The 26797-nt window shown below is 35.8% G+C and overlaps 1 protein-coding gene across 1 annotated transcript in view; it reads right to left on the minus strand.

Annotated features, from left to right (window-relative positions):
- Positions 1 to 26797, minus strand: part of Kcnt2 (potassium sodium-activated channel subfamily T member 2) — a 411713-nt gene that overhangs the window by 88940 nt on the left and 295976 nt on the right. The window contains exons 15-16 of the mRNA XM_048430982.3: positions 3690 to 3839; positions 1997 to 2226 (exon numbers count right to left, since the gene is read on the minus strand). Coding sequence (XP_048286939.1) covers positions 1997 to 2226; positions 3690 to 3839 — 380 coding nt within the window. The remainder of the gene's footprint in view (positions 1 to 1996; positions 2227 to 3689; positions 3840 to 26797) is intronic.

Below are 26797 nucleotides of genomic sequence, written 5' to 3' on the forward strand. Positions count from 1 at the left end.
TTAAATTTATTTCTTAAAAACCCTCAAGCTCCTCCCCCCTCCCTCCAGGTCCAGGAAGAAAACCCTGACTGCTCTTGGGAATGGTGAGGGACAAGGAGAAGGAGTGGGGGGAGCGGGAGGGTATTGGGAGGAGGGGAGGAAGTGGAAATTCTTTGAATAAATAAATAAGAAAAAAAATCCCTCAAGTTCCAAATAAGGTCATATACTATGGCACTGGGATAAGGTAGGGCTTTACAATGTAAGTTGGGACAGTCACAAATTTTATATAAGATTATTTTTGTCTCTCTAACGTTTTAAAAATACAGATAATTAAATATCCTACACCTTTATCTCTGATTTCCTTGGGGGTAAATAGTGCTTATCTGTCATCTTATTTTGGACCTTCTTCTCTTTTCTTGTGTGTGTAAACATGTATGTGAATGTGTGTGCATATTTGTGTGGGCACAGATACACAGTATATGTGGGTGTACATAACAAATATATAAACATATGTGGAGGTCAGATTTCAAATTTAATATTCTTCAGGAATCTATAACTTGCTTTTGGGGACAAAGTCTCTCACTTGGTTCAGCTCAGCAATAAGGGATTTACTTTGATCTGCCTCTTCAACACTGGGATTACATGTGTGTGCTAGCATGTTCTGCATTTTCATAGAGATTATACTCAAATTCTCATGTTTGCATGACAAGCATTTTATCCACATATTTATCTCAAAATTACTCAGTGCTTTACTTTCATTTAGATGTTAATAGAAATAATAACAATGCTTTATTTTATTCATTCCACACATTCAACCTGTGACTAGCACTATTTTGTGACTTTCTGTAATCACTCTTGACCACAACTATGACTTTAACCTTCTGGAAATTCAATTCAGTTGTATAACTGCAGTTGGGAATAAAGACAGACATGAGGGATATGCAATTTTAACAGCAGAATCCGACTCTTTTAAGGACTCTGTAGAGGAGTAAAATCATGAAGCTCAATAGCATATGTGTATGTATTGTGTTGTGTAAGGATGGCAGGATGTAGAAATAGCAGCCTGTGATTTAGAGTAGTGGAAGAGTTAAAAATAATAATAAGGACAAATCAAATTCAAGTTAAATAGCTCAAAAGGGAGAAAGAAGAACATTTACTGAGCAAATGAAGATAATATAATTGTATAAAAAGAATGGCATATATTCCTTAAACAAGGGCTTATACACTTATTTGTTTACTTGTGGTTTAGTGGAAAAAATATAATTAATTTTATATTAAATGGATTTATATTATTTCACTATTGTGTAATAAATGCCAAAATAAAATGATAAGAGTAGGATGAAATGAGTCTTGAAAAAAAACAGAAAATGCTGGAAATATTCCAAATCAGATATTGTATAGATAATTAACAAGTAAAACATACCAGGCAAGCACTTAAAATTAGTAACATAAAGTAATTATTGAATATCTTTATTAATCTTATGTCTGATGTGAGATATGCCTCTGTATGCTGTGAGTATGTTTTATTACCATTGGTTAATAAAGAAGCTTTCTTAACCTGTGCCAGGGCAGAGTATAGCTACACAACAAATCCAAACAGAGATAGAAGGAGAAAGAAGACCAAGTCAGGACATGCTGAGAGGAGCCACCAGGGAAGCAAGATGTTAGGTAACAAGCCACTAGACTTGTGGTAAAATGCAGAATAATAAAAATGGCTTAATTTGAGTTGTAAGAGCTAGTTAATACCAATTCTGAGAGAATAGGCCAAACAGTATGTAATTAATATTAATCCTCAGAGTGGTTATTTTGAAATTGACTGGGAAGAGAGTAACTGCCAGTAACATGTATTGTTGCTACAATAAGAGTTTAGAAATTTTGTTCTATGCTATATAATGATACATAGTTTATAATATACACAAGGAAGTTTTGAAACTATGAATCTTTATTAATATAGATGTGTGTTTATAATCTTTTAAAAAATACAAACTAAAGACAATTTTACCAAGTATGTACTGACCCATGCTGGCAATGATGCTGTGGACAGGTAACCTTGAAGGACCATGATAAAATGACCTTGATACATTGCTTTTTCTCTGCTGGTCTTGATTCTTAAATGCTGAATTTTCTTCTTTGGTAATATTAATGTAAAAACATATATCTGAAGCATTCATAATGTATCGAGGACCTGGATTCAGCAAAATGTTTTTATTATCCTCCCTCCTAACACCAATCAAGCAGACACCAAACCTTAATTTAAAAGAAGAATATAAGAGTTTAAGAATTACATTTGAGGAAAATTATCTTTTTGTTGTTTTAAATGCTTACATTTATAAGAAAATTAATCAAATAAAATGTATTAGAACACCATAACAACATCAAATAATAAAACTAAGAAGCAGGAGAGGATTCTACCATTAATAATACTATTTTTAAAGAACATAATTAATTCATTTTGTCATAAGCATTATGCTATATATATATATACATTTAAATGACAAAATATAAATGAGAATATAAAATATTAGACTGCTGGTCATAAAATAGAGGTAATTTCATTTTATATTTTTAGGATAACTAATAATGTCAAAATAATGAACAATATTTCTTACCTTTTTCAAAATATTTACAATCTATTGGAATTAGGGAGACTTTTATGAAATGTCATGTGAAAAGAAAGTTATATCTCTGAATCACCCTTACTATCATTTCTACGACCTCTCATATATTCAGCTTTAGAAAGAAACATATAAAATAGTCTTCAATGGTTGTATATGTTCAGAAGAAGAAATTAAACATATTGAAAGTAATACAGTATTAAAATATTTCTTCTTGCTCTTTGGTAATGTTCAAACTTTCAAAATTTATCTTAAAAACCTCACAGAATAAGTGAGTGAGTAAAATTGGAAATATATTTATTAGCAAAATATGTATAAATAAAACCATTGAGAATTAGAATGAGTAAACTATATATTATTTAAGGGGAATATATTATTACAAAGTGCAAAAATATATTACATATAATTATTTTAATGTAGATAATTTTTGATATATGCTTTTATTCCTTAAAAAATAATTTTGTCAATATAGGAAAGGAAAAACAAATCATCCTGACTAAGCTAGAAAGTGTATATAGTATCATTTATTTAACATTCCTTTTGGACAATGGAAAGGTTATAATCAAATTATTATTTATTTACTTTTGGATAATTGTGTGTTGTTTCATAAACAAAAGTTGACAATCAGTAACTATGATTAGGCTTGTCCACATAGTGATTCTGAGGGCAGCCTTAACTACATGAGACCAAGAAGCAAAAGATCGAAGGGTGAAAATGTGATTATTTTCTTTCTAGTTTCATTCTTCATCTGTTTCTGTTACAGTATACATATATATATATATATATAACTAAATATGCATTATATAATATATATATCATTTTAAATTCCATTTATGTAAAAAGATTTAATGTTTTATGGTTGAAAATTCTTAATTGGCCAGGATGTTATGAGGGTCACAGATGTATTTTCCTCTTCGTAAACTTGACTTGTTGATACTAAATGTTCATATATTAAATGGAACAAAATTGATGCTAAAAAGTCAAAATGCTAGAAACTCATGAGCACCAATCTGGGTTGATCGTTGGAAAGCTGTTTATAAATGATCTTGTTGACTGACTGATGAGTTAAATTCTCCACTGAAAACAGAAACATACTTTTTGTGTGCATGGAAAGAAGCATAGGTAAAACTCTTCCCTTCATATTCAGCAAAAAAAGTACTTTCTTCTAATACGATGTGATAGACTTCATTTCCAGAGCACCTCCCGTACATCTTCTGCCATTGTTCTGGCGACTGCTGCCCTTCTCTGCAACACAAGCACACACACATACACGAAGAGGAAAAGACAGTGAATGTGGGTCAATGATGCCATTGGCTGGACAGTCAATCTCCAAGGCCAAGAACCAGTCAGCACAATTAGAGGAGATACTTACATTGGATTCTGAGTTCAGATTAATGACATCACACTAAATTGAATTTAATATCACATATAACATTAAAATGATGATTTGTGAGAAAGTAGAAAGTGAAATTTTACAAAACTCAATGTCAAAAATATTTATTCTGGGCATGGAACCATGAGTCAAGTACTTGATTTTTTTCTGTTTGTGGAAAAGCTGCACCCAAGTCCAGTGTGTAGAACTTGTTTCATTGTCTCTGTCATAAGACAAAATTTATTTTAAGATACACCTTGACTCTTATAGATACTGAATTTGCTTCATGTTTAAATTTTTGTTTTTCATGATATCAATTTGAGTTTGCAAAAGTATATGATGTTAACTTTTGTCCATTTAATGATCAATACTCCTCTCATACTACGTATGCCTCAAGAAAAGACAGATATTGATGTAGCATGATTTTAATTGATCTTAATAATAAAAACCTAGAGTCATAAATTAGGGGGTGAAAACTAAAAGATCAGAAAAGCAAAGCAGTCAGATCTTTAATCCAAGTACACGGGAGGTGAATATGAGAAGGAATAGGGCTGGGCAGAGAGTGGAATATAAATCTGGAGGAAACAGTAGCTCAAGGCATTCTGTCTGAGGATTCCTAGAGAGAGACTTGATCACCCATTCTGTCTGAGGACTTGTTTAGATAAGAACAAGTGTCTGGCTGTTCTGCTTCTCTAATCTTTCAGCATTTACCCCCATATCTGACTCAGAGTTTTTATCATCAAAACCAATTAAAACTCATGTTACATATTTAAAAAATACACTTCTAAATAAGGGTCCCAGAAATAGATTTGATATTTATAACCCTTTAATGTATGTATTGTTTTCATTCATAGGCTAGTATTTGTATGTAAAGCCTTTAGGTAAGTTAGGCAATAAGAGTAGACACCAGAGTGAATTAGAGCCATCATCAGTTCTGAAGAGCTAGCCTGCTCATTCTACTACATGATAATACAGCCCAGAGTCAGAAATCTGCAATTCAGAAGCTGTAGTCCAGGACTGACAAGTCAAAACCTAAATTTTTGACTTCTGAACACCTGAAATGTGAAAAATAAAGTTTTCTTGTATATAAACCACCCACTCTTTGATAATTTGTAATAACAATTAAAAGTAGAATAAGTTGATATGCAAGAGGGATGCTAATGGTGCTTATAAAAAGAAGACATATACATTAAGAAAAAAAACCTTATTGTTTCTTTAGCTTTAAAATGTTCTATCTAATGCTGAGGCTTTGGAAATTCAATTCATACAAAAATCATAAAAAAGATCTATAGCTGATTTTTCCTTTTGCTTCAATACATTTACTTAATATTTCTGATTAAAGATTATGGGCTCTGATAGCAAAACCAGCACATACTGCATGTAAAAATATCTACATGTAACATTATCTCATTGTAATCTCTATAAATTCTTAAAAGAAAAAAAAAACAAGTGATGAACTTATCATAATTAGTATTCAAAGAGCCATTGTAAAGTCAGAGTATTTCCCAAAAGTTTACTAAGGAAAGAAATTCATTAATGTTTTTAAAGAATCAATTAGCAACAAATACATGTATGTCCTGAAGGTTTGGGCCCGTGTTCCTTATGCATCCATGGGTGTACAAAAGTGTCAAAATCTTGGTTTCTGGACTATAATTATCAGATCTGAATCTCAATTGTGCAAACCAGTGAGTTATTGACTTCCTATTCATTTGAAATTATTCCTTCTGTGAAAAAGAGCTTCAATATTCTTGTGTCAGGTAAAATGTTTAAGATAAATATAGCACTTGGTTGATACTAGGATAAAAGTAGTCAGAAAATATTGACTACTGGCTTTGTTTTTGTAACAGCTTCCTTTCTTCCAAATTTTATAGTTACTTTTAATGTATTTGTCAATGTATTGCAAAATTTGTTTCAAAAGAATCTGTATTCCTTAATGTTAAAGTATATTTTCAGAAATAATTTGCAACAAGCACATTTTCCTATTAATTGCACTGTTACTTCTAACTACTACTTCCTAAACATTATTATGACTTGAATCTCAAATGTTCCCAAAACATTATTCTTTGAAACAATTAGTCCATGGCATATGGGACACTTTTGATGTTGGTGGAAATTTAGGATTCTGAAGCCTGGCTAACAAACATGGGTTATTAGGTACTGTTGTTGGGAGACTATTTCTGTCTATGGGTCAAGTCTAGCACTCCCTGTCTCCTGATCCACAAATGTATTAAAAACCCTCTGTTTCATGCTACTGTTGCACATATGAAAAGTGCTGTGGATGGACTGAAATCTCTCTGAACCCATGTGTAAAATAATTCTTTTTATTCCTTTAGGTTGTTTCTCTCAGATATTTAGTCATAGAAACAATGAAAGTAAATATATAAAGACTGATGATTCCTTGTGGAAAAAATTTCTTTTTGGCAAACAAAATTATCCATGGACCAAAGAACAATTTGGCAAAATAGTATTTGGCAAACATCAAAGGCTACTGAAGGTCCAGCAATATTAGAGAACATGCTGGCAATTCATCATGGCTTATTTGAGATACAAAATGATCTCAATGTCAGAGAGCTGTTATGCAAATGTACTAAAGTCCCTTCAAGAGAATCAAAAACCTAATTCAGAAGCTGAAATGAGAACATAATGTGGTACTGAGGAAGAGAGCAAAAATGATGGGGCTCAGCCCAGGCCAGATTTTGAAAAAAAAAAAACTTTATTTAGTGTTTCTCATCTTGCTACTTCATAACCTTACTTCCCCTTTCAGGAAGCATCATATCATTAGGAGTCCTTCTCTTTAAGACTTCTTTAAAAGCTTGTAAAAAGTAAACAAGAACATTTACTTTTCAATTATTGTAAAGATGTATACTTTTCTTCATGAAACTTGGGTCTTTTATTTGAGAGAAGTTGTCGAAATTTCATCAAATACTAATAGCAATAAACAGTCTCACAAAAGCAGTGATTGAGTGTAAATAAGGTTTGAGATTAAATGCTATAATAATTGACAAAATGGAGAGAGTAGCTAGGGACTACTAAGAATAAACAGGAGAAGAAAGCTTTGGGAAGAAAAATGAAGGGAAAAGGAGCCTAGGTTTTCAATGGGTAATTTCAGCGTAGGTAGGATGACCCAAGAATTCCAATACTGAGAGGCCAAGGGTTCACGAAAATACAAATGATGAAGATGGTCTGTAGCTTTCCTGAAGAAAGCCGCATAAGACAGAGAGAGCAACAGGTCCTTCCCCTAACCATAGGAATGCCCAATATGGCTAAACAAAAGCAAAGAACCCAATTAATCTGAGCTGATGACAAAAGACATATAGGAGACAGATGACAAAGGAGGGTGCTCTTGGAGAAAACTTACCAATCAATAGATGTGACATTTGCTTGAAATAACTAGACAGCCCCTGGAGATTTTATATATGTGCAAAACTATGCACTTAAAATTTATAAAAGTTCTTCTTATAATTGTGCTAAGAAGCTTGAAGAAGAGCAAAGACAAAAGGAGCTGTTTATTGGGCCCAAGTACTAATGATGGTTACCACCCGTGGTTCCCTTGAGTTAATCAACTGGTTTGTCCTTTTCTTCATTAATGCTTAAATTTTTAAAGGATTCATAACTCATCTTTGTCTCCAGTGTTGGCCCTACACATTCTCTGTACTGTTATGAAAATTTGTTCAACTATGTTCATAGCAGCACTATTTGTAATAGTCAGAGCCTGGAAACAACCTAGGTGCCCCTTAATAAAATAATGGATAAAGAAGGTGGCACATATACACATTAGAGTCTACTCAGTGGTAAAAAACAATGACATCTAAAATTTTGCATGCAAATTGATAGAAATAGAAAACACTTTAATGAGTGAGATAACCCAGGCCCATAAAGTGGAATATGGTATGTACTCACTCATAAGAGGATTCTAGCCATAATTAAAGGACATTGAGCCTATAATTTGTGATCCGAGAGAAGCTAAATATGAAGGTGAACCCAAAGAAAAACATATATCTATCCTCCGGGATATTGGAAGTAGACAAGATAGCTGGGCAAAAGTTGGGAGCACGGGGATGGGAGTGGGGGAGATGGAGAGAGAAGGGAGAAGAGGTAGATTGGGAGAGCTTGGGGGAATGGAATGGTTGAGATGGAGGAAGGGTGGATATGGGAGCAGGCAAGAAGATATCAACATTGACGGAGCCATTTTAGGGTTGGCAAGAGATTTGGCTCTAGAGGGGTTCCCAGGTGTCCAAGGAGATGTCCCTAGCTAGGTCCTTGGGCAGCAGAGGAGAGAGTTCCTGAATTGGCCTTATCCCATAGCCACACTGATGAATATCTTGCATATCACCATAGAACCTTCATCGGGAAATGGATGGAGATAGAGACAGAGACCCACACTGGAGCACTGGACTGAACTCCCAATGTCCAGATGAAGAGCAGAAGGAAGGAGAACATGAGCAAGGAAGTCAGAACAGCGAGGGGTGCGTCCACCCACGGAGATGATGGGACTGATCTAATGTGAACTCACCAAGGCCAGCTAGACTGGGACTGATGGAGCATGTGATCAAACCGGACTCTCTGAACGTGGCTGAAAATGAGGGCTAACTGAGAAGCCAATGATAATGGCACTGGGTTTTGATTCTACTACATGTACTGGCTTTTTGGGTATCTAGTCTTTTGGATCCACACCTTCCTACACCTGGATGGGGGGGGGGGGGTCTTGAACTTCCCACAGGACAGCGCACCCTGACTTCTCTTAGGACAGGAGAGGGAGAGGGAGTGGGAAGAGTTGGAGGAAAATGGGAGGAGGTGGAAATTTTTAATAAATAAATAAACTGCAAAAAAAGAAAAACAGAGAAATATGAAGTTTCACAATTCATGGGAATGATAATTGAGATTAAGGACATGTGGATTACCATGATTTGGTCATTATACACAGTATACATAATTACATTGCAATTTGCACCCTATTAGATGAGTACAAACCTTGTATATCAATTTAAAAAGTTAAATTAAAAGCCCTAAATGATTTTGTAATTATCTTATGAATTTTATTGAATGTATAAATAGATTTTTGCAAAATAGTAGTTTTCCCAATATCACTTTTGGCAAACCATGGGCATGGAATGTCTTTCCATTTCTTAGTGTCTTTCTCTACATTTTTTCTCAGATGCTTAAAATTTTCATTGTACAAGTCTTTTGCCATTTTGGTTAGGTTTATTCATATTTTATTTCTTTAGGATTATTTTGAATAAGACTCTATCAATGATTTATTTCTTGATATGTTTCCCCCTTTTTTTAAGGGAAAGTTTATTTACAATACCCATGGGCACTAAACAACTTTTTAGTAGGAGCCTAAGTTACAGAGAGGATAACCAATTTATCAAGGTACAAGGTAGTGATTCAAAGTTGGTTGAAAAGTGACTATCAGTCATAATGGATAGTTTTTCTAATGTGTTCTTGGATTCGGTTTGCTAGTATTTTGTTGAGGATTTTTGCGTCAATGTTCATGAGTGAGATTGGCCTGTAATTCTCTTTCTTGGTTGTGTCTTTGTGTGGTTTTGGTATCAGGGTAACTGTAGCTTCATAAAAAGAATTTGGCAATGACTCTTCTGTTCCTATATTGTGAAATACATTAAGGAGTATAGGTATTAGCTCTTCTTGGAAGTTCCGGTAGAATTCTGCATTGAAACCATCTGGTCCTGGGCTTTTTTTGGTAGGGAGGTTTTTGATAACAGCTTCTATTTCTTCACTACTAACAGGTCTATTTAGATTGTTCACCTGGTCTGGATTTAACTCTGGTAAATGGTACTTATCTAAAAACAAGTCCATATCTTGTACATTTTCCAACTTTGTGGCATATAAGCTTTCGTAGTAAAATCTAATGATTCTCTGAATTTCCTCTGTGTCTGTGGTTATGTCCCCCTTTTCATTTCTGATCTTATTATTTTGCGTTTTCTCAACATAGTAAAAATGGCAATTCTACCAAAAGCAATCTACAGATTTAATGCAATCCCCATCAAAATTCTTCACCGATCTTGAGAGAACAATAATCAACTTTATATGAAAAAAACAAAAAATCAACGATAGCTAAAACAATCTTATACAATAAAGAAACTTCGGGAGGCAATACCATTCCTGACTTCAATCTCTATTACAGAGCTACAGTTTTGAAAACAGCTTGGTATTGGCATAAGAACAGAAAAGTCGACCTACGGAATTGAATAGAAGACCCGGATATTAACCCACAAACCTATGAACACCTGATTTTCGACAAGGGAGCTAAAGGTATACAATGGAAGAAGAATAGCATCTTTAACAAATGGTGCTGGCATAACTGGATGTAAACCTATAGAAGAATGAAAGTAGATCCATATCTATCACCATGCACAAAACTCAAGTCCAAATGGATTAAAGACATCAACATTAATCTGATCACTTTGAACCTGATAGAAGAGAAAGTGGGAAATAGTCTACAAGATATAGGCACAGGAGACCACTTCCTAGGTAGAACCCCAGTAGCACAGACAATAAGTGAATCAATGAATAAATGGGACCTCCTGAAACTGAGAAGCTTCTGTAAAGCAAAGGACACTATCAGTAAGACAAAAAGGCTACCTTCTGACTGAGAGAAGATCTTTACCAACCCCTCATCAAATAAAGGCCTGATCTCCAAAATATACAAAGGACTCAAGAAACTAGATACTAAAACTCTAATTAACCCAGTTAAAAAATGGGGTACTGAACTGAACAGAGAATTCTCAAAAGAACTTCGAATGGCCAAAAGACACTTAAGGTCATGCTCAACCTCCTTTGCAATCAGGGAAATGCGAATCAAAATAACTTTGAGATACCATCTTACACCTGTCAGAATAGCTAAACTCAAAAACACCAATGATAGCCTATGCTAAAGAGGATATGGAGTGAGGGGAACACTCATCTATTGTTGGTGGGAATGCAAACTTGTTCAGCCACTCAATAGACGAATGATTAAAGAAGGTGTGGAACATATACACATCAGAGGTTTACTCAGCGGTAAAAAAAAAATGACATCTTGAATTTTGCATGCAAATGGATGGAAATAGAAAACGCTTTACTGGGTGAGGTAACCCAGACCCAAAAATAGGAATATGGTATGTACTCACTCATAAGTGGATTCTAGCCAAATTAAAGGTCTTTGAGCCTATGGTTCGTGATCCTAGAGAAGCTAAATAAGAAGGTGAACCTGAAGAAAATCATATAGTTATCCTCCTGGATATTGGAAGTAGACAAGATTACCAGGCAAAACTTGGGTGCACGGGGGGTGGGGGTTGGAAGTTAGGGGAGATGGTTAGAGAGAAGGGAGAGGGAAAGGGTGGGGGATAGCTTGGGGAAATGGGATGGGGGAGGGAGGAAGGATGGACATGGGAGTAGGAAAGGTATATAGCTCAACTAGAGGAGTCATTTTGGGGTTTGGAGGAGACTTGATTCTAGAGGGATTCCCAGGTCCAAGGAGAGGTCCCCAGATTGTTTTCTGGGCAGCAGAGGAGAGGGTGTCTGAAGTGGCCTTGGCCCATAACCGTACTGATGAATATTTTGCATATCACCATAGACCCACATTGGAACACAGGACTTAACTCCCTAGGTCCAAAAGAGAAGCAGAAGGAGGGAGAACTTGAGCAAGGAAGTCAGGATCAGAGGGAACCTTCATCCGACGATGGATGGAGATTGAGACAGAGTCCCACATTGGAGCACTGGACTGAGCCCTCAAGGTTCAAATAAGGAGCAGAAGGAGAAAGAACGTGAACAAGGAAGTCAGGACTGCGAGGGGTGCTTTCAACCCACTGATACAAGGGAACTGATTGAATGAGAGCTCACCAAGGCCAGCTGGACTGGGACTGAATGAGCATGTGATCAAACTGGATTCTCTGAATGTGACTGACATGGGGGCTGTCTGAGAAGCCATTGATGATGGCACTGGGACTTGTTTTGTCTGCATGTACTGGCTTTTTGGGATCTTAGGTCTGTTTGGATGCTCACCTTCCTGGACCTGGAGGGAGGAGGGAGGAACTTGAACTTCCCACAGGGCAGGAAACCCTGACTGCTCTTAGGACTAGAGATGGAGGAGGAGAGGGAGTGGGGGGAGTGGGAGGGTATTGGGAGGAGGGGAGAAAGTGGAATTTTTTTAAGTTAATAAAAAAAAAGAAAAGTGATTATCGGCCAACAAATACCTTTTTTTCCTTTATGTTGTTGGTAGATAGAAAAGTTAGAAAAGTTACCCCCATAAACTCTAGTAAATATGACTGCCTAAGCCAGTTCTAAACAAAAACATCACCGATAGTTATATTAATATGGAAGGGCAGAATTGTATAGAGCCTCAACCATAGACGAAGAACTATAGGAAATTTAGGTGTTTTGAGAGCAGTAAAAATAGTCTTTGCAAAGGGAAAATCCATCCAAATTGATTGTCTAATACTAAGGGATAGACTCTAAAATAATAGATACCGTAACATTTACATGCATACTGAGCATGCTGTGTTTATAAATTTAAGATAGCACATACACACCATACAGATACTATGAATATAGTGAAAGAAGCTAATTAAGTCTGAATTTAAAATTTTCTCTGAGAAGCAAAATTCAAGATGTCATTGTTTTTTACCTCTGAGTACAACTCTAAGGTTATATGTGCCACACCTTCTTTGCCTGAACTGGCCTTCTCCTATAGGCACACTGATGAATATCTTGCATATTACCATAGACCCTTCATCTGGTGATGGATGGAGATAGAGACAGAGACCCACATTAGAGCACTGGACTGAGCTTCCAAGGTCCTGATGAGGAACAGAAGGAGAAGAACATGAGCAAGGAAGTCAGGACCACGAGGGGTGCGTTCACCCACTGAGACGGTGGGACAGATCTACTGAGAGATCACCAAGGCCAGTTGGAATGGGACTAATGGAGCATGTGATCAAACCAGACTCTCTGAATGTGGCTGACGGTGGAGGCTGACTGAGAAGCCAAGGACATTGGCGCTGGGCTTTGATTCTATTGCATGGACAGGCTTTGTGGGAGCCTTGTCTATTTGGATGCTCACCTTCCTGGACCTGGGGGGAGCAGGGAGGACCTTGGACTTCCCATAGGGTAGGGAACCCTGACTGCTATTTGGCCTGGAGAAGGAGGGGGAGGAGGAGTGGGGGAGGGGAGGGGAGGGAAGTGGGACGAGGGGAGGGGGTAGAAATTTTTAATAATAAATATATAAATAAATAAATAAAATTTTCACATCTCAAATCTTCTCATATGGATATATTATGTGTTAAGTGGAATTTTGTGCTCCAAATAAGAACATCTTGAAACCTTATTATACAGCAACTTCAGTCCCTATGTCAAAACTGCAATAAATTATTCAAAGCATTCACATTTTATCTTTTTTGGGGGGACTATTTTTTAAATTTATTTATTTATTTATTTATTTATTTATTAAAAATTCCCACCTCCTCCCCGCCTCCATTTTCCCTCCCCCTCCCTCTCTTGTCCTAAGAACAGTCAGGGTTCCCTGCCCCGTGGGAAGCCCAAGGTCCTCCCCCCTCCATCCAGGTCTATAAAGGTGTGCATCCAAACAAACCAGGCTCCCACAAAGTCAGTCCATGCAGTAGAATCAAAACCCAGTGCCATTGTCCTTAGCTTCTAAGTTGGCCTTCAATTCCAGCCACATTCAGAGTGTCCAGTTTGATCACATATTCTATCACTCCCAGTCCAGCTGGCCTTGGTGAGCTCCCATTAGATCAGTCCCACTGTCTCCATGAGTGGATGCACCCATCACGGTCCTGACTTCCTTGTTCATATTCTCCCTCCTTCTGCTCCTCATTTGGACCTTGGGAGCTCAGTCCAGTGCTCCAGTGTAGCTCTCCGTCTCTATCTCCATCCATGGCCAGATAAAGGTTCTGTGGTGATATGCAAAATATTCATCAGTGTGGCTATGGGACAAGGCCAGTTCAGGCACCCTCTCCTCTGCTGCCCAAGAAACAATCTGGGGACCTCTCCTTAGACCTGGGAACCCCACTAGAGGCAAGTCTCTTGCAAACCCTAAAATGGCTCTCTTAATTAAGTTATTTGCTTCCCTATTCCCATATTTACCCTTCCTCCATCCCACCCATCCCATTTCCCCAAGCTCTCCCGAATCCTCCCCTTCTCCCTTCTCTCTAGACATCTCCCCTTACATCCATCCTCCCACACCCCCATGCACCCAAGTTTTGCCTGGCAATCTTGTCTACTTCTAATCTCCAGGAGGATAAATATATGATTTTCTTGGGTTCACTTTCTTATTTAGCTTCTCTAGGATCACAAATTATAGGCTCAATGTTCTTTAATTATGGCTAGAATCCACTTATGAGTGAGTACATACCAATTCCTCTTTTTAGGTCTGGGTTACCTACTCAGTAAAGCATTTTCTATTTCCATCCTTTTGCATGCAAAATTCAAGATGTCATTGTTTTTTACCACTGAGTAAAACACCAATGTGTATATGTTTCACACCTTTTTAAACCATTCTTCTATTGACGGGCACCTAGGTTGTTTCCATGTTCTGGCTATTACAAATAGTGCTGCTATGAATATAGTTGAACAAATGCTTTTGTAGTATGATAGGGCATCTCTTGGGTATATTCCCAAGAGTGGAATTGCTGGGTCCTGAGGTAGGTTGACTCCCAGTTTCCTGAGAAACTGCCACACTGATTTCCAAAGTGGCTACACAAGTGTGTTAAGTGGAATTTTGTGCTCCAAATAAGAAATTCTTGAAACCTTATTATACAGCAACTGCAATCCCTATGTCAAAACTGCAATAAATTATTCAATGCATTCACATCTTTTCAAAAAAAACTAAAACAGCATTCATTTGACAACTTCTTATTGATTAGTGAATATTAAAAAAATGGTGGAAACTCAAATTTGACTTTTAACATATGCATTTTCTTTATATATATGGAAATTGCAGTGACACTGAAAAAAAAGTAACAGTTTTTTTTTAACCTTTGTGTATGGAGCATTACTTTTAAATTTTGGAAATGTAGTCATTAATGGAAATCTGCCTCTTTTATTACATTTATTGTTTTAAATAAACTTGTTAATAATATCTAATTTTCCAGCATATTCTGCTTTGTCTAATCCTAAGTTGAACAATTAAACACAATAACAGGTTCATCAAGCTTCACACAGATCATCACATGACTTGCTGTTGTCCAATTCTTGATATTATGAAACCAAATTATATTTACATCAATAATCCAATAAAAAAAGGAGTACAGATGTAAATAAAGAACTCTCAACAGAGGAATCTAAAGTGATTGAAAGACACTTAAGGAAATGCTCAACATACTAAGTCATCAGAGAAATGCAAATCAAAACAACTCTGAGATTCCATTTTATACCTGTAAGAAAGGCCAATACCAAAAACACTGATGACAACTTATGCTGGAAAGGTTGTGGGGTAAAGGTAACACTCTTGTATTGCTGGTGGGACTGCAAGCTGGTACAGCCCCTTTAGGATGTCAGTGTGGCGATTTCTCTGAAAATTAGGAAATGGCCTTCCTCAGGACCCAGTAAAACCACTTTTGGGTATACATCCAAAGGATGATCAATTGTGCCACAAGGACATGTGCTCAACTATGCTCATAGCAGCATCGTTAATCATAGGCAGAACCTGGAAACATCTAAATGCTCCTTGACTGAAGAATGGATAAGGAAAATGTGGTACATTTATACAATAGAGTATTACACAGCAGAAAAAAAAATCTTGAATTTTGCAGGCAAATGGATAGAGTTAGAAAACATTTAAATGATGTTAAAAACTTAACATCATTTTAAGTGAGGTACCCCAGACCCAGAAAGGCAATTATCACATATACTCACTTATAAGTGACTTTTAAACATTAAGCAAGGAAAAATAGCCCACAAATCACAATCCTAGATTTATTATTACTCTATTATGAAAAAGATAAATGTATTTACTAAAATTTTATTGATAAAAGGTAGATGTTTAAAAGTCTTACACAAGTAATATTTAAATGTAGTTCAAATCAATTAATCTTCGCTAATTATGTAATTTTCTCTAGATTTAATTTCATCTCAGTTGTAGTTTCTTATTTAAAGAATTTACAGGATATTTTCTTCAAACATACATGAAAGATATTCATTTGCAATCATATGAAACTTTTACTTTATTTAAAAGTTAAAATTTGTAAATGATATTCCAACCTTGGCTGTACTACCACTATTCAGTAGATATCTACGTTTAATCTTTGTTGGCCAAAAGAAATAATTATGATGCACAGTGGTGTATGTTATTATATTCACTAAATTTGTGAACTGAAGGAATAACATGAGGTTCTTAAACATTTATGATCACAACACTAACCATCATTGAATCTTTGGGTACAATTCACTCTTGCTAGGTGTTTTCTGGCAAGTTCCTTCGAGATAAACCTTTATTTTAGAGTGAACCTTATTAAGACACAAGGAGTTTTATGGGGGAATGAAACATTTTGTCCTGCAGAAATTTCATTGCTAACAAGAAGTAAAAAACTCAAAAGTTTCTAGAAGTCACTGAAAACTGACAAGAATCACTAGTGTCTCTCAATCACTCCACGTATATGTCAATTAGTAAGAGTCGTTCAGAGACTCACAAATCAGCCAATCCATGCCAAAGAGGACAGAGACCAGCACAGATGCCTGAAAGAAACTTGAGCCAAATATAGTACCTAGAAATGACACACTCTAGCGTGTTGAGCTTTTCGAAATCTGTGCTGTGCATTCTAAGTTGCCAGCTTTTGTGAGCTGTCACCTCTGCTTCAGAACTCTTGGGGATGCAGCTGTCTTTGAGTCATTTCTGCTTGTATAAGTAGCCTCTCATCCACATCCCTAAAAGTAACTCCAATAAAAGTTTATTTTTAAGCAGATTAAGCACTTTGGTGACATTCTAACTTTGATCTATGGACAGTTTCCTATCTGAGGTGAATTGCGAATAAGAATAGTATTACATTACACTAATTTGCAGACAACTAGACTACGTGTAGAGTGTTATTCTGTCTATAATGGGGTCAGGGAAGAAATCTACATGAAGGAAGTAACAGAAGATCACATAGCTCATTACACTAGGATGTGACTTCATACTTCTGTTTCAAATCAGGACTTTAGCTCTTTATATTATTGGATATCAAAACAGAATTCTGACTTCTAAGACTGAAAAAGTAGCAAAAAAATCTAGAAAATGGTTCTTGATTTTTCTACCACTTGATAGGATTGGAAAGCTGGTTGGTATGTGGTATTCACTACATAAGAGATACAACTGCTTAAATTTGAGGGAATAGAAAAAGGCTATGCAATGTAATTCTGACACATTGCTAATAGTAAACTTAACAAAAGTCATTATTAATTGGATGGAATAAATTCAATAAGTAATTAAAGTGATCTAAAGTTAAACATGAACAGTTGACAAGTTGACCAAAATTCACTGCAATTAAAGTTGATTTTTTCCTACACTATTTCAATTTTGTGTTTTTACCCTGTTAATTACTGGGTAAAATAAAAATATAATAGCTGATTTCTCCAACTGGCAATTAGGTTATTTCAATGTCAATTGATTTAGCAATTTTTTAAACTTTCTTTCATTCCCAATCATCCAGCTTGCATTTTTTTCCAACTAACTCTACACTATTGAACCCCAATCAATGTTTAAGTACAGGTTGCTATAGGAGAAATATTATATGATATTTAAAATTTTTTCATCAAGAATGATCTTAAACTTGGCAGTGCTCTTTGTCGAGTAAGGGAGGATTTTCTACTACTTAAAAATTTGCATTTAACAAGATCTTGCCGATTTAAATAATTTTACTTTTTCTTTTTGTCTTGAAATTTCCTACCTTTATTTTTTATCTTATCTTTGTGGATAAGTTGTAATAAAAGATATTCTTTCTTTGGGTTGATCTGTGCTGGTAATGCACTGTGTCTCTGCACTTTTATTTGAAATTCTCAGCTAAGATATTAGTGTTTACAATAATAAATATTTCAAAAAGATTAGCAAATCACCTCTAATTTTAATAAGTCTTCTTTACTTTTAATTGCCTTTCTATATATTTTTTCCTTTTAATCTTCCTGATAATAATAATTATATTCATTTCAAGCTGTTTTGAATTTCAAGATTTATTTGTTATGATCCCATTCTGTCTAAAATTAAAATAAAATTCAACTTCTATAGATCATAACAGCAGGTATTTTTGCTTAATATTGTACAAATTAATAAATAATAACAATAAATTCATATAACATTTTATATATTTGAACAACCATTCACATGGCTATATAATTCCTTAGTATTTTACTATTCTATTATTTAAATGTCCCTTTTTGTAACATTAAAATATTTAATGTAGCTGGGTGGCAGTGGCACATGCTCTTAATCCCAGTACCTGGCAGACAGATGCAGGCGTATCTCTGTGAGCTCGAGACCATCCTGGTCTACAAGAGCTAATTCCAGGACAGGCTCCAAAACAATAGAGAAACCCTGTCTCAAAATACTCCCCCCAAAAATTAATGTAACTATTTCAAATTATGCAAATACTATTTTTAATACATAATGAATTATATGTCATATATAACATTCCTTTTAATTGTCTTTAGTCTTCATTTTTAAAATTTAACAGTGAATATAAAAGCACCAAGACAAGCCTATTTACGTGCACCACCCAATTGAAATAGAGGTCGCTGATCTAAATGGATGTCCTAACAATATCACCACGAATATACTGACATTCAGAAAAAAAAGTTATATTTTAAAACTCTGAGCACTGAAAATTGTGATAATAAAGAGATCTATTTCCCTGTGGAGATCATTTTTACAATGGCATGTCTTAGATCATACTGAATCAAAAGGGAGAATTTTGCTTAGCCCGAAGATTCCCAAGTGTCTTACTATTAAGGGCTGAGACCTGATCCCAATTACCTGACTGAAACCATTCTTCAGAGAGATTTTTAAAAGTATGTTAGGGGTAAAGAGATTTCTCAATGAGTAAAGTGCTTTATGAAAGAGCTTGAGAACTTCGATGGAATGCCAGGACCCATATCATACAGGTATAATGTGGGATTCTCCTCTGTATGCTGTCAACACCATTGGTTAAAAGAAGGTGTTTTGGGCCTGTGATAGGGTAGAGTAGAGCTAGGCAGGGAAAACAAAACTGAATGCTGAAAGGAGGCGGAGTGAAAGAAAAGCCATGTGGCTCCACTGATGGCCAGAACTTTACTGGGTAGGTCACAGCCACGTTGCAATACACATATTAATGGATATGGGCTTGTTTAGGAAATAAGAGTTACCCAGAAATATGCTTAAGCTATTGGCCAAACAGTGTTGTAAAAAAAAATGGTTCTGAGTGATTATATATGGGCTGAACAGCTGAAAACTAACAAGCAGTCTTTCTTACAACAAATTGGCATGCCAACATGACCAACTAAAATCCACTTAAAACCTGAGAGAGCTTAAAAATGGATTCTAGACACACACACACACACACACACACACACACACACACACACACACTCACACACACACACACACACACACCAGAGTTAAGCACGGTTTGCTAGCAGCATTTTCTTTGGTGGGCTTTGTTTGCTAGAAGCAAGCAGAGGCATGGCTCCTTAAGAGAGGTTTTCCTGATTCAGTGGTAGCAGAAAAAAAGCAACACCTTTTTGAAATGGCAACTTTCTGGGACTTACTTCTAGTGTGAAATATGATGTGGTCCAGCTATGGAGCATTTAAATGGGTTTTGTGAGAGTACTACAACATGCTTAATGGTGTGACATAGACACATTGTATACTTTGAATTGGGGCAGTATGCATAGCTTGAGAGGCAGGGAACAAACTTCCACCATGTTGGAGTGGGCAGAGCAAGAAGGCAAAGCCATATTTGTTCTAGCAATGCCGCATTTTAAATTCTTAAGAAACATTTAGCGTTTTAAGAAGCACTCCTGGACAGTAAAGAATTACAGATACACAATAAGACAGATTCTGACATAAAAGACCTCTAAATGGGGCACAGTGTTGGATAAATATATATAGGCTTTGGAGAGAGAAGAAAAAATAAAGTCTAGACAGTTATAAAAGGATGCAAATGGCTTTATAAAATAAAACAAAGTCTTTAAAGAAACAGAGTACAAACAGTCATAGATTAAAGGATTAAAGATAATAAAATAAAGTAATGGGGTAAAAAAATAAGCCACATAAAGATATAATATATAGAGAGTCTGAGTTATGTATTTCAGGCATTTTCTTTGAATTTTTGTCTATGAAAATAGACATAATAGAAAATAAAAATAGAGAGACATTTCATTGTGTAGACTGATAAGCTAAACCAGACTGTATGTTCTAAAGGTATCATGTCTTCCAAAATTTTGTCTAAGAACTTGTTGTTTTGGAAAAGAGGTTCTGCTTTTGATTCCATAGAAGATTAGTAACTGTGGATTTCTTCTGGACTAATGTGATTTGATGGCCCACGATCCCCTGAAAGGTCTCTGTAAACAACCCCCAAAATATTTTACTCAATAAATAACAGTAAGCAGTTTGGAGAGAACTACACCCATATTTAAAAATATAGAGTATAAATGTTTGTTTACATTTAAAGGGGGATATGCTGTAGAGATTTGCATTGGTATAGATTTTGGTCTATTGATGCAAATTTAAGATCAATATATATACACACATACATATATTTCTGCTCTTGATTAAGGTGTTGTGTTTGTGCAGCTCACTTAAAAATGTAATGTATAATTAAGAAATATATGTTAATAGATAATCACCTGTAATAGTCAAGCTCGTAGTTATGGTAGTTAGGTTTTCTAGATATGCAGAGATATATTTTAGTTAGAAAGGTATTCTTCAGATCTTTCAGAGACCTTCAGAATATGGCATTTAAAATGTTTTAAAATTTAAGACTTTTTATGACAATGAGACATGTCTGCTCCTGGCAGCACTAATCTACTTCAAGAGGATGATGGGCATTGAAGAGGCTCCTTATGGTGTTTGCTAGCCATTTGGGCAAGAAACTGCTATTGCCTGGACTGCTTGACTGGATATGCAGGACTCACAGAAAAAAGCAAGTGCTGAAGTTGCCTAAAGATGGTGAGACCATCCTGCGAGGACCCTGCTTCATCAAAGAGCTCCCAGACATTCTGTAGGACACTGAAGAAAGTGACACTGTCAAGCGCCAATATAGACAAAACTATCTTTGAAAATTTTCTGCTTTGTGGAAAAGTCTGCTCGATACTATAGGCCTGTAGGATGAAGATGGATGCCCCAATGATACAAAGGAACTTTGGATGATTTTCCAGGCAATGAGATGCCTCTGTCAATTCTAGGGTTTTGGAAGTTGCTTACAATGTACTTTCTGTTTACGTAGGTAATATCATATCCTTCTGGTGTCTTTGATGGAGCTGAAGAATGATAGTTACAGTTTTCCCTAGTTATGATAAAAGATAAAGTAGATATAAATGTTGCCACTATAATTCTTTCTTGATACCTGTTTTATTGTATGTAATTTTACTAAGTCAATAATAAAACCTTCCTTTTTATTTGAATAGAAAATGGGAGGTGATGTAGGATTCCTCTCTGTATGCTGTGAATATCATTGATTAATAAAGAAGCTGTTTTGGTACTGTGATAGTGAAAAATAATAGAACTAGGTGGGGAAAACTAAACTTAATGTTGGGAGAAAGGAGGCAGAGTCAGGAGAAGCATGCAGCCACTGCCAGAGACAGATGCACTTTAACTTTGCTGGTAGGCCACGACCTCATGGTGATGCATAGATTACTGGAGATGGGTCAAATTACGATGTAAAAGTTAGCCAATAAAAAGCTAGAGCTAATGGGCCAAGCTGTGATTTAATTAATATGGTTTCTGTGTGGTTATTTTGGGTCTGAGCTGCTGGTTGGCCAGAAAACAAACTAGTGGGTTCTCACAACAAATGGACCCAATGATACAGGAGACAAGTACATTCCAGGGGTTAACTGGCCTGCTAGTTTAGGCTAGGGGAACTCAGAATAATTGAAAGACCACACACTAAAATGAAGCAAAACATGTATTAATGTACATAACACAAAAATAGAAACCCAAGAAAATATGGGAGAGTTCAGAATCTTTGTTGAGAACCACTTTCCACCCTGTGCATGGGAACCTGAACATTCTTTCTCTAATGCATAGTGAATATTTGCAAAACATTTTCTTGTTTTCTGGTCTATAACTTGTTTCTTGTTATATATAGTTAAGTAATTATAATGCTTTTCTTTTAGTCTCTCCTTGTAGGTTCATATTTATGGAACTTCCCTATATGGTACAAATCTGATACAAGTTCAGAGTATCTGATATATATTAACCATTGCCATGCACATTTGGGTCACTGTAAAAATAAATTAATACAAAAATATTTTATGTAATTAATTAAATTTGTCATAAATGTTTTAATATTTGCTATTTAAGATGAATGCATTTAAACTATATTATAGATGAATATGCTTTAATTAGTAAATAAAAATTTATTAAATTTTCCATGTGAAACAGAGTTTGAATAAAATGATACAAAGTACAAAATAAACTGATATGGAGGACTAGAAGAAGATATCTGACATTAATGGCTGCCTTTCCCATACAGAGAGGGAAAAATAGATGATAGAAAGATAAATCCATAAATGATAGATAGATGGATAGATAGATAGATAGATAGATAAATAGATGATACAAAGATACATCTATAGACAGATGACGGATAATATCAATAAATAGATAAACAGGCTACACAAATTTGCACACAGAAAAACAAAGCTCCATTAATAGAAATCTCACCATCTTATACTTTTCCATGATACATTTCTAACTAAAGTAACTGCAAAGTCAAGGCTGGAAGGAGGATGTGGTGAAAACGAGGACTGACACTTTATTCTTCTTGGAAGATCCTTTTATTGCTTTCCCTCTCTAGGAATCTTCAATACCAGAGCCTCATGGGAACATGTTTATCCTATTGTAGTAAATTCTAAAGAAAATATTCTCATTGGTGCTTTCCTCAAAGTCTTGATGTTGCTTATGTCTAACCGTTCAGAAACACAAGGAAACCTCTCACCCCTTTACTACTTTCTTCATGAAAACCTGTGATTAATCATTTCTTTGTCATTTTCAACAAAATCTCATGGAGGAGAAAAATTATATGCATAAGGTTCACAAAATGCTTCATATCAGGTATTTTGAATAGTCATGTTAATCAATACTTTAGTTCATTTATTCAGTTAATGTTCACTGAGAATCTTGTTTTAAAACTTTTTTCTAGAAATATAAATGTAAAAGGTATAACCTCTCTGTTGAATTATTTCATAAGCAAGAAGGCAAGAACATATACCTGTGCACTAAGGACACAATAAATATATATTGTTCATATATGCCAAAATTCATTGCAAATTTAAAAATGGATAAACCACATTAAATTGGAAAGTTTAAAAATATTCATAAGAAGAAAGAACCTTTGATATAACAAAATTTTCCAGGAAGCCAGAAGCAGTGAATTTAAGGCAGAGGGAACCACATTTGAAAAGGATACAGAAGGCGGAAACTATAAAGTATATTTAGGATATGTTATTTGGAGAAAGTGCTATACACAAGAGAACCATGGGAGATTAGGAGGTAAAAATAAACCAGGATTCATGCATGGAAAGCCTTAAAGACTTAAAATGGAAATGTTTCAATCTCATTTAATGATGAATGCTAAGCTATTAGAGGCCCCCCAAGCAGAGGACGGCAAGACCAAACCTTTGTACAGATTTCTCAAAATGTATTCCATAGAAGACCTCCAGTTTCCCCTTTATCATTGTACTGAGAAAAACCTCCAAGTATCCATGTGAACTAGTTGATTCACAAACTAAATGCCATTATGTGCATACTTCAGTATACAGCAGTCTATATAAAAGAAAAGTTACAGCATGTTTAAATGGCACATCATTACCCTCTTCTTCATTCAAAGTTTTTCTCTTGAAGCTCTTGTGACTGTCGTTTTTGTGTGTGTGTTTTGAAACAGAGGTTTCTGCAGCCCAGGTTACATGGAGCATTGCCAAGAATACTCAGTGTTGCTTTGAGTTCCTGAGCATCCTGCTTATGAGTTTTTCAGAGCATCAGGATCGCAAGCATCGACCTCCTCACCCGGATACTTTTGTCTTCTTTATGTTTGTGAAAGAAAGGTATAAAGAACCATCAAGCCCAAAAGCAAATATCATGTTTCTTAACTTTTCAGAACTGCACACACATTGGAAAAAGAACAGTTTGTGGCTGGAATCCAACAGAACCAACTGTACACATTCCTTCTGACCATACTATAAACCAAACTGTGCCCTCCTTTCAACCTAGATCTCTAAGTTTAATTCCTAGTAGCTCAGGGCACGGCTTACACTGGGTGATCAAGCCTCTGGGGAGGTGTTTTCATTAAACTGGAACTGTTAGAGTGAGTCCTGATCCAATTTGACATGTGTTCTTAAAAGAATGTGAAACGTGGGCACACAAAAGACAGCAGAGGTGTGGGCTCATTGAGGAGACACCATCTGAATAGCTAGCAAAAGGCAATCAAGGAGACTGAACATGAATCTGGGCCTTCTGGCTTGAAGAACTGAAAAAAATGAATTTCCTCTGTTTTAAGTTCCACAATCTGTTGAAATACTTTTATTATTTTTTTCTTGTTTTTATTTTTAGTGGCCAATGATTATCAGCACATATAGAGATTAGGTTAACACTAAAATTATCTGTATATTTCTCTTTGATGTGTAAGTGAGCTTATGTGTAAAAGCCAGAAGGTCATTTAAGGCCATCTAACTGAACAGCCTATCAGAGGAGAATACACAGGTGAAGCCCATTTAGGTTACTAATTATTTCTGTGGGGAAGTATAGAACTGAGTCTTAAGAGAACGTGTTAGGCATTGTGCTACTGTGGAATACTGGGAAAACACACTCTACCTGAGTTGTACAGGCAACCAAAATGAAGCAGGGCACCATTATGCAACCCATAGTGATCAGTTGATAAGGGCTATTTCCTCACCTGGATGAAGCTAAAATTTAGCCTGCTGGGCAGGGTGTAGAACAAAGGCATGAGATGTGCTGTGGTTTAGGTAGGCTGAAGTCTGTTAGCAATTTCAATATGATGGAAGCCAGAGAAAATCATACCAAATGTATTGGTGGAATTAGAGGATCAAATAATTTTAAAAGTTGTATTTTTTTTTCCTTCAAGAAAAGGTCTAAGGTTGTCAAGGTTAGCTTCAAAGTTGTTAGGTAGCCAAAGAGGATCAAAGATGACCTTGAACTTCTGACCATCTGCTTCTATCATACAAATGGTGGGATTGTACATGTGCACCAAAAAAAAAAAATCTGTTGGTAGAACCCAGGAATCCATGCATGCTAAGCAAGTACTTGATGACCTTAGGAACACATCTAGCAAGTAATGTTTAGCCTTTATTTGCCAATTTAGCTTAGCTGATACATGACAACCAAACATATTCAACTCTAATATGTGTGCGTGCTTATGTGTGTATGTGCATGGGACACACACACACACACACACACACACACACACACACACACACACACACACAGAGAGAGAGAGAGAGAGAGAGAGAGAGAGAGAGAGAGAGAGAAACTTTAAAGTTAAGTCATAACATCCCTCATTGCCGTACTGTCACCGGTTCTCTATTCTAAACACTGAACTAGATTTTCCAGATTACAAAATACAGTCTTCTGTCACAGTTCTGAGTGTGAACCTTTCTATGTAGCTAAAGATAGTCCTTTTGAGCACCGTCTCCCACCCTTTCCTTCCTTTCCTTTCTGGCAGTAAGGATGATAATTATAATCCCTATTACTTTTGAGAAACTTTCTTTTCCACCCACATGGCAGCTGAATCCCTGGGCTCTCTGCAGCAAGCTCAGGAAAAGGCAAAGCCTCTCATTCATTTTCTACATCTCCCTCATTCTTTTCTTCATTCCCTGGTGGCTTTCCATGGACCATTTCCTGAAGGCAAATACTCGATTTTCCTGTTTTTTCTCATGGGTGTTGAAATATAGTGAATGTGTGGTTGTTAGGTAAAATGCACAGGGGATGGCTTATGGCTAATATCTCACTTGAGGTCATTGGCCTACTTACTTAGTAGAGAAGAGTTGCACGCTCTGCTCAGGGTAGCACACAGTCTCTGATCATCAGGGCATAGCAAGCACCATTTGCTTCCAATTTTGCCTTGGTGATTGTTTTCTCCAAATAAATATTTTCTGAAAGCTTTCACTGCGTGAACGTTCCCAGTCAAAACATAATATTATAAGTATTTAAACTTTTTCCAGATTAATCTATGTAAGATGATAAAATACAAAATCCCTTCAACCTTTTCTTCTTTTGCTACGGTGACATTTTGAAGTCTATGAGCCAGTGATTGCATGTAAGTTTTCTACATAGATTTGCCTGTTATCTGCTCAGAAGGGAAAAGTGTTGTCAGAAAAATCAAAGAAACTAAGCTAGGTCTTATGTAGATGCTGGGAAAGTCTGTGAGATGCTTCAGGGCTTTTTCTTGGTGATATTTATAGTAATTGTTTATTCACTGTATGTTATTCAGGTTCCTCCTGTAAAATCGCAAGTTTTAAAATGGTGGCTAATAAAATAAAAGGAGAGTTATTTAGAACACAGTTGCTCTGCTTCTACTTGAAATTCCACCCACTACTATGTGTGGTACCATTAGCAAATAGTAATAGAAGGACAATATTTACATGATGTTTTCCTAAGGTTAGATTTATATTTTATTTTTCTTTAACTAATATT

The sequence above is a fragment of the Myodes glareolus genome, chromosome 5 (genome assembly GCF_982192425.1).
Source record: "Myodes glareolus chromosome 5, mMyoGla1.1, whole genome shotgun sequence".
In the NCBI taxonomy this organism is placed as follows: domain Eukaryota; kingdom Metazoa; phylum Chordata; class Mammalia; order Rodentia; family Cricetidae; genus Myodes; species Myodes glareolus.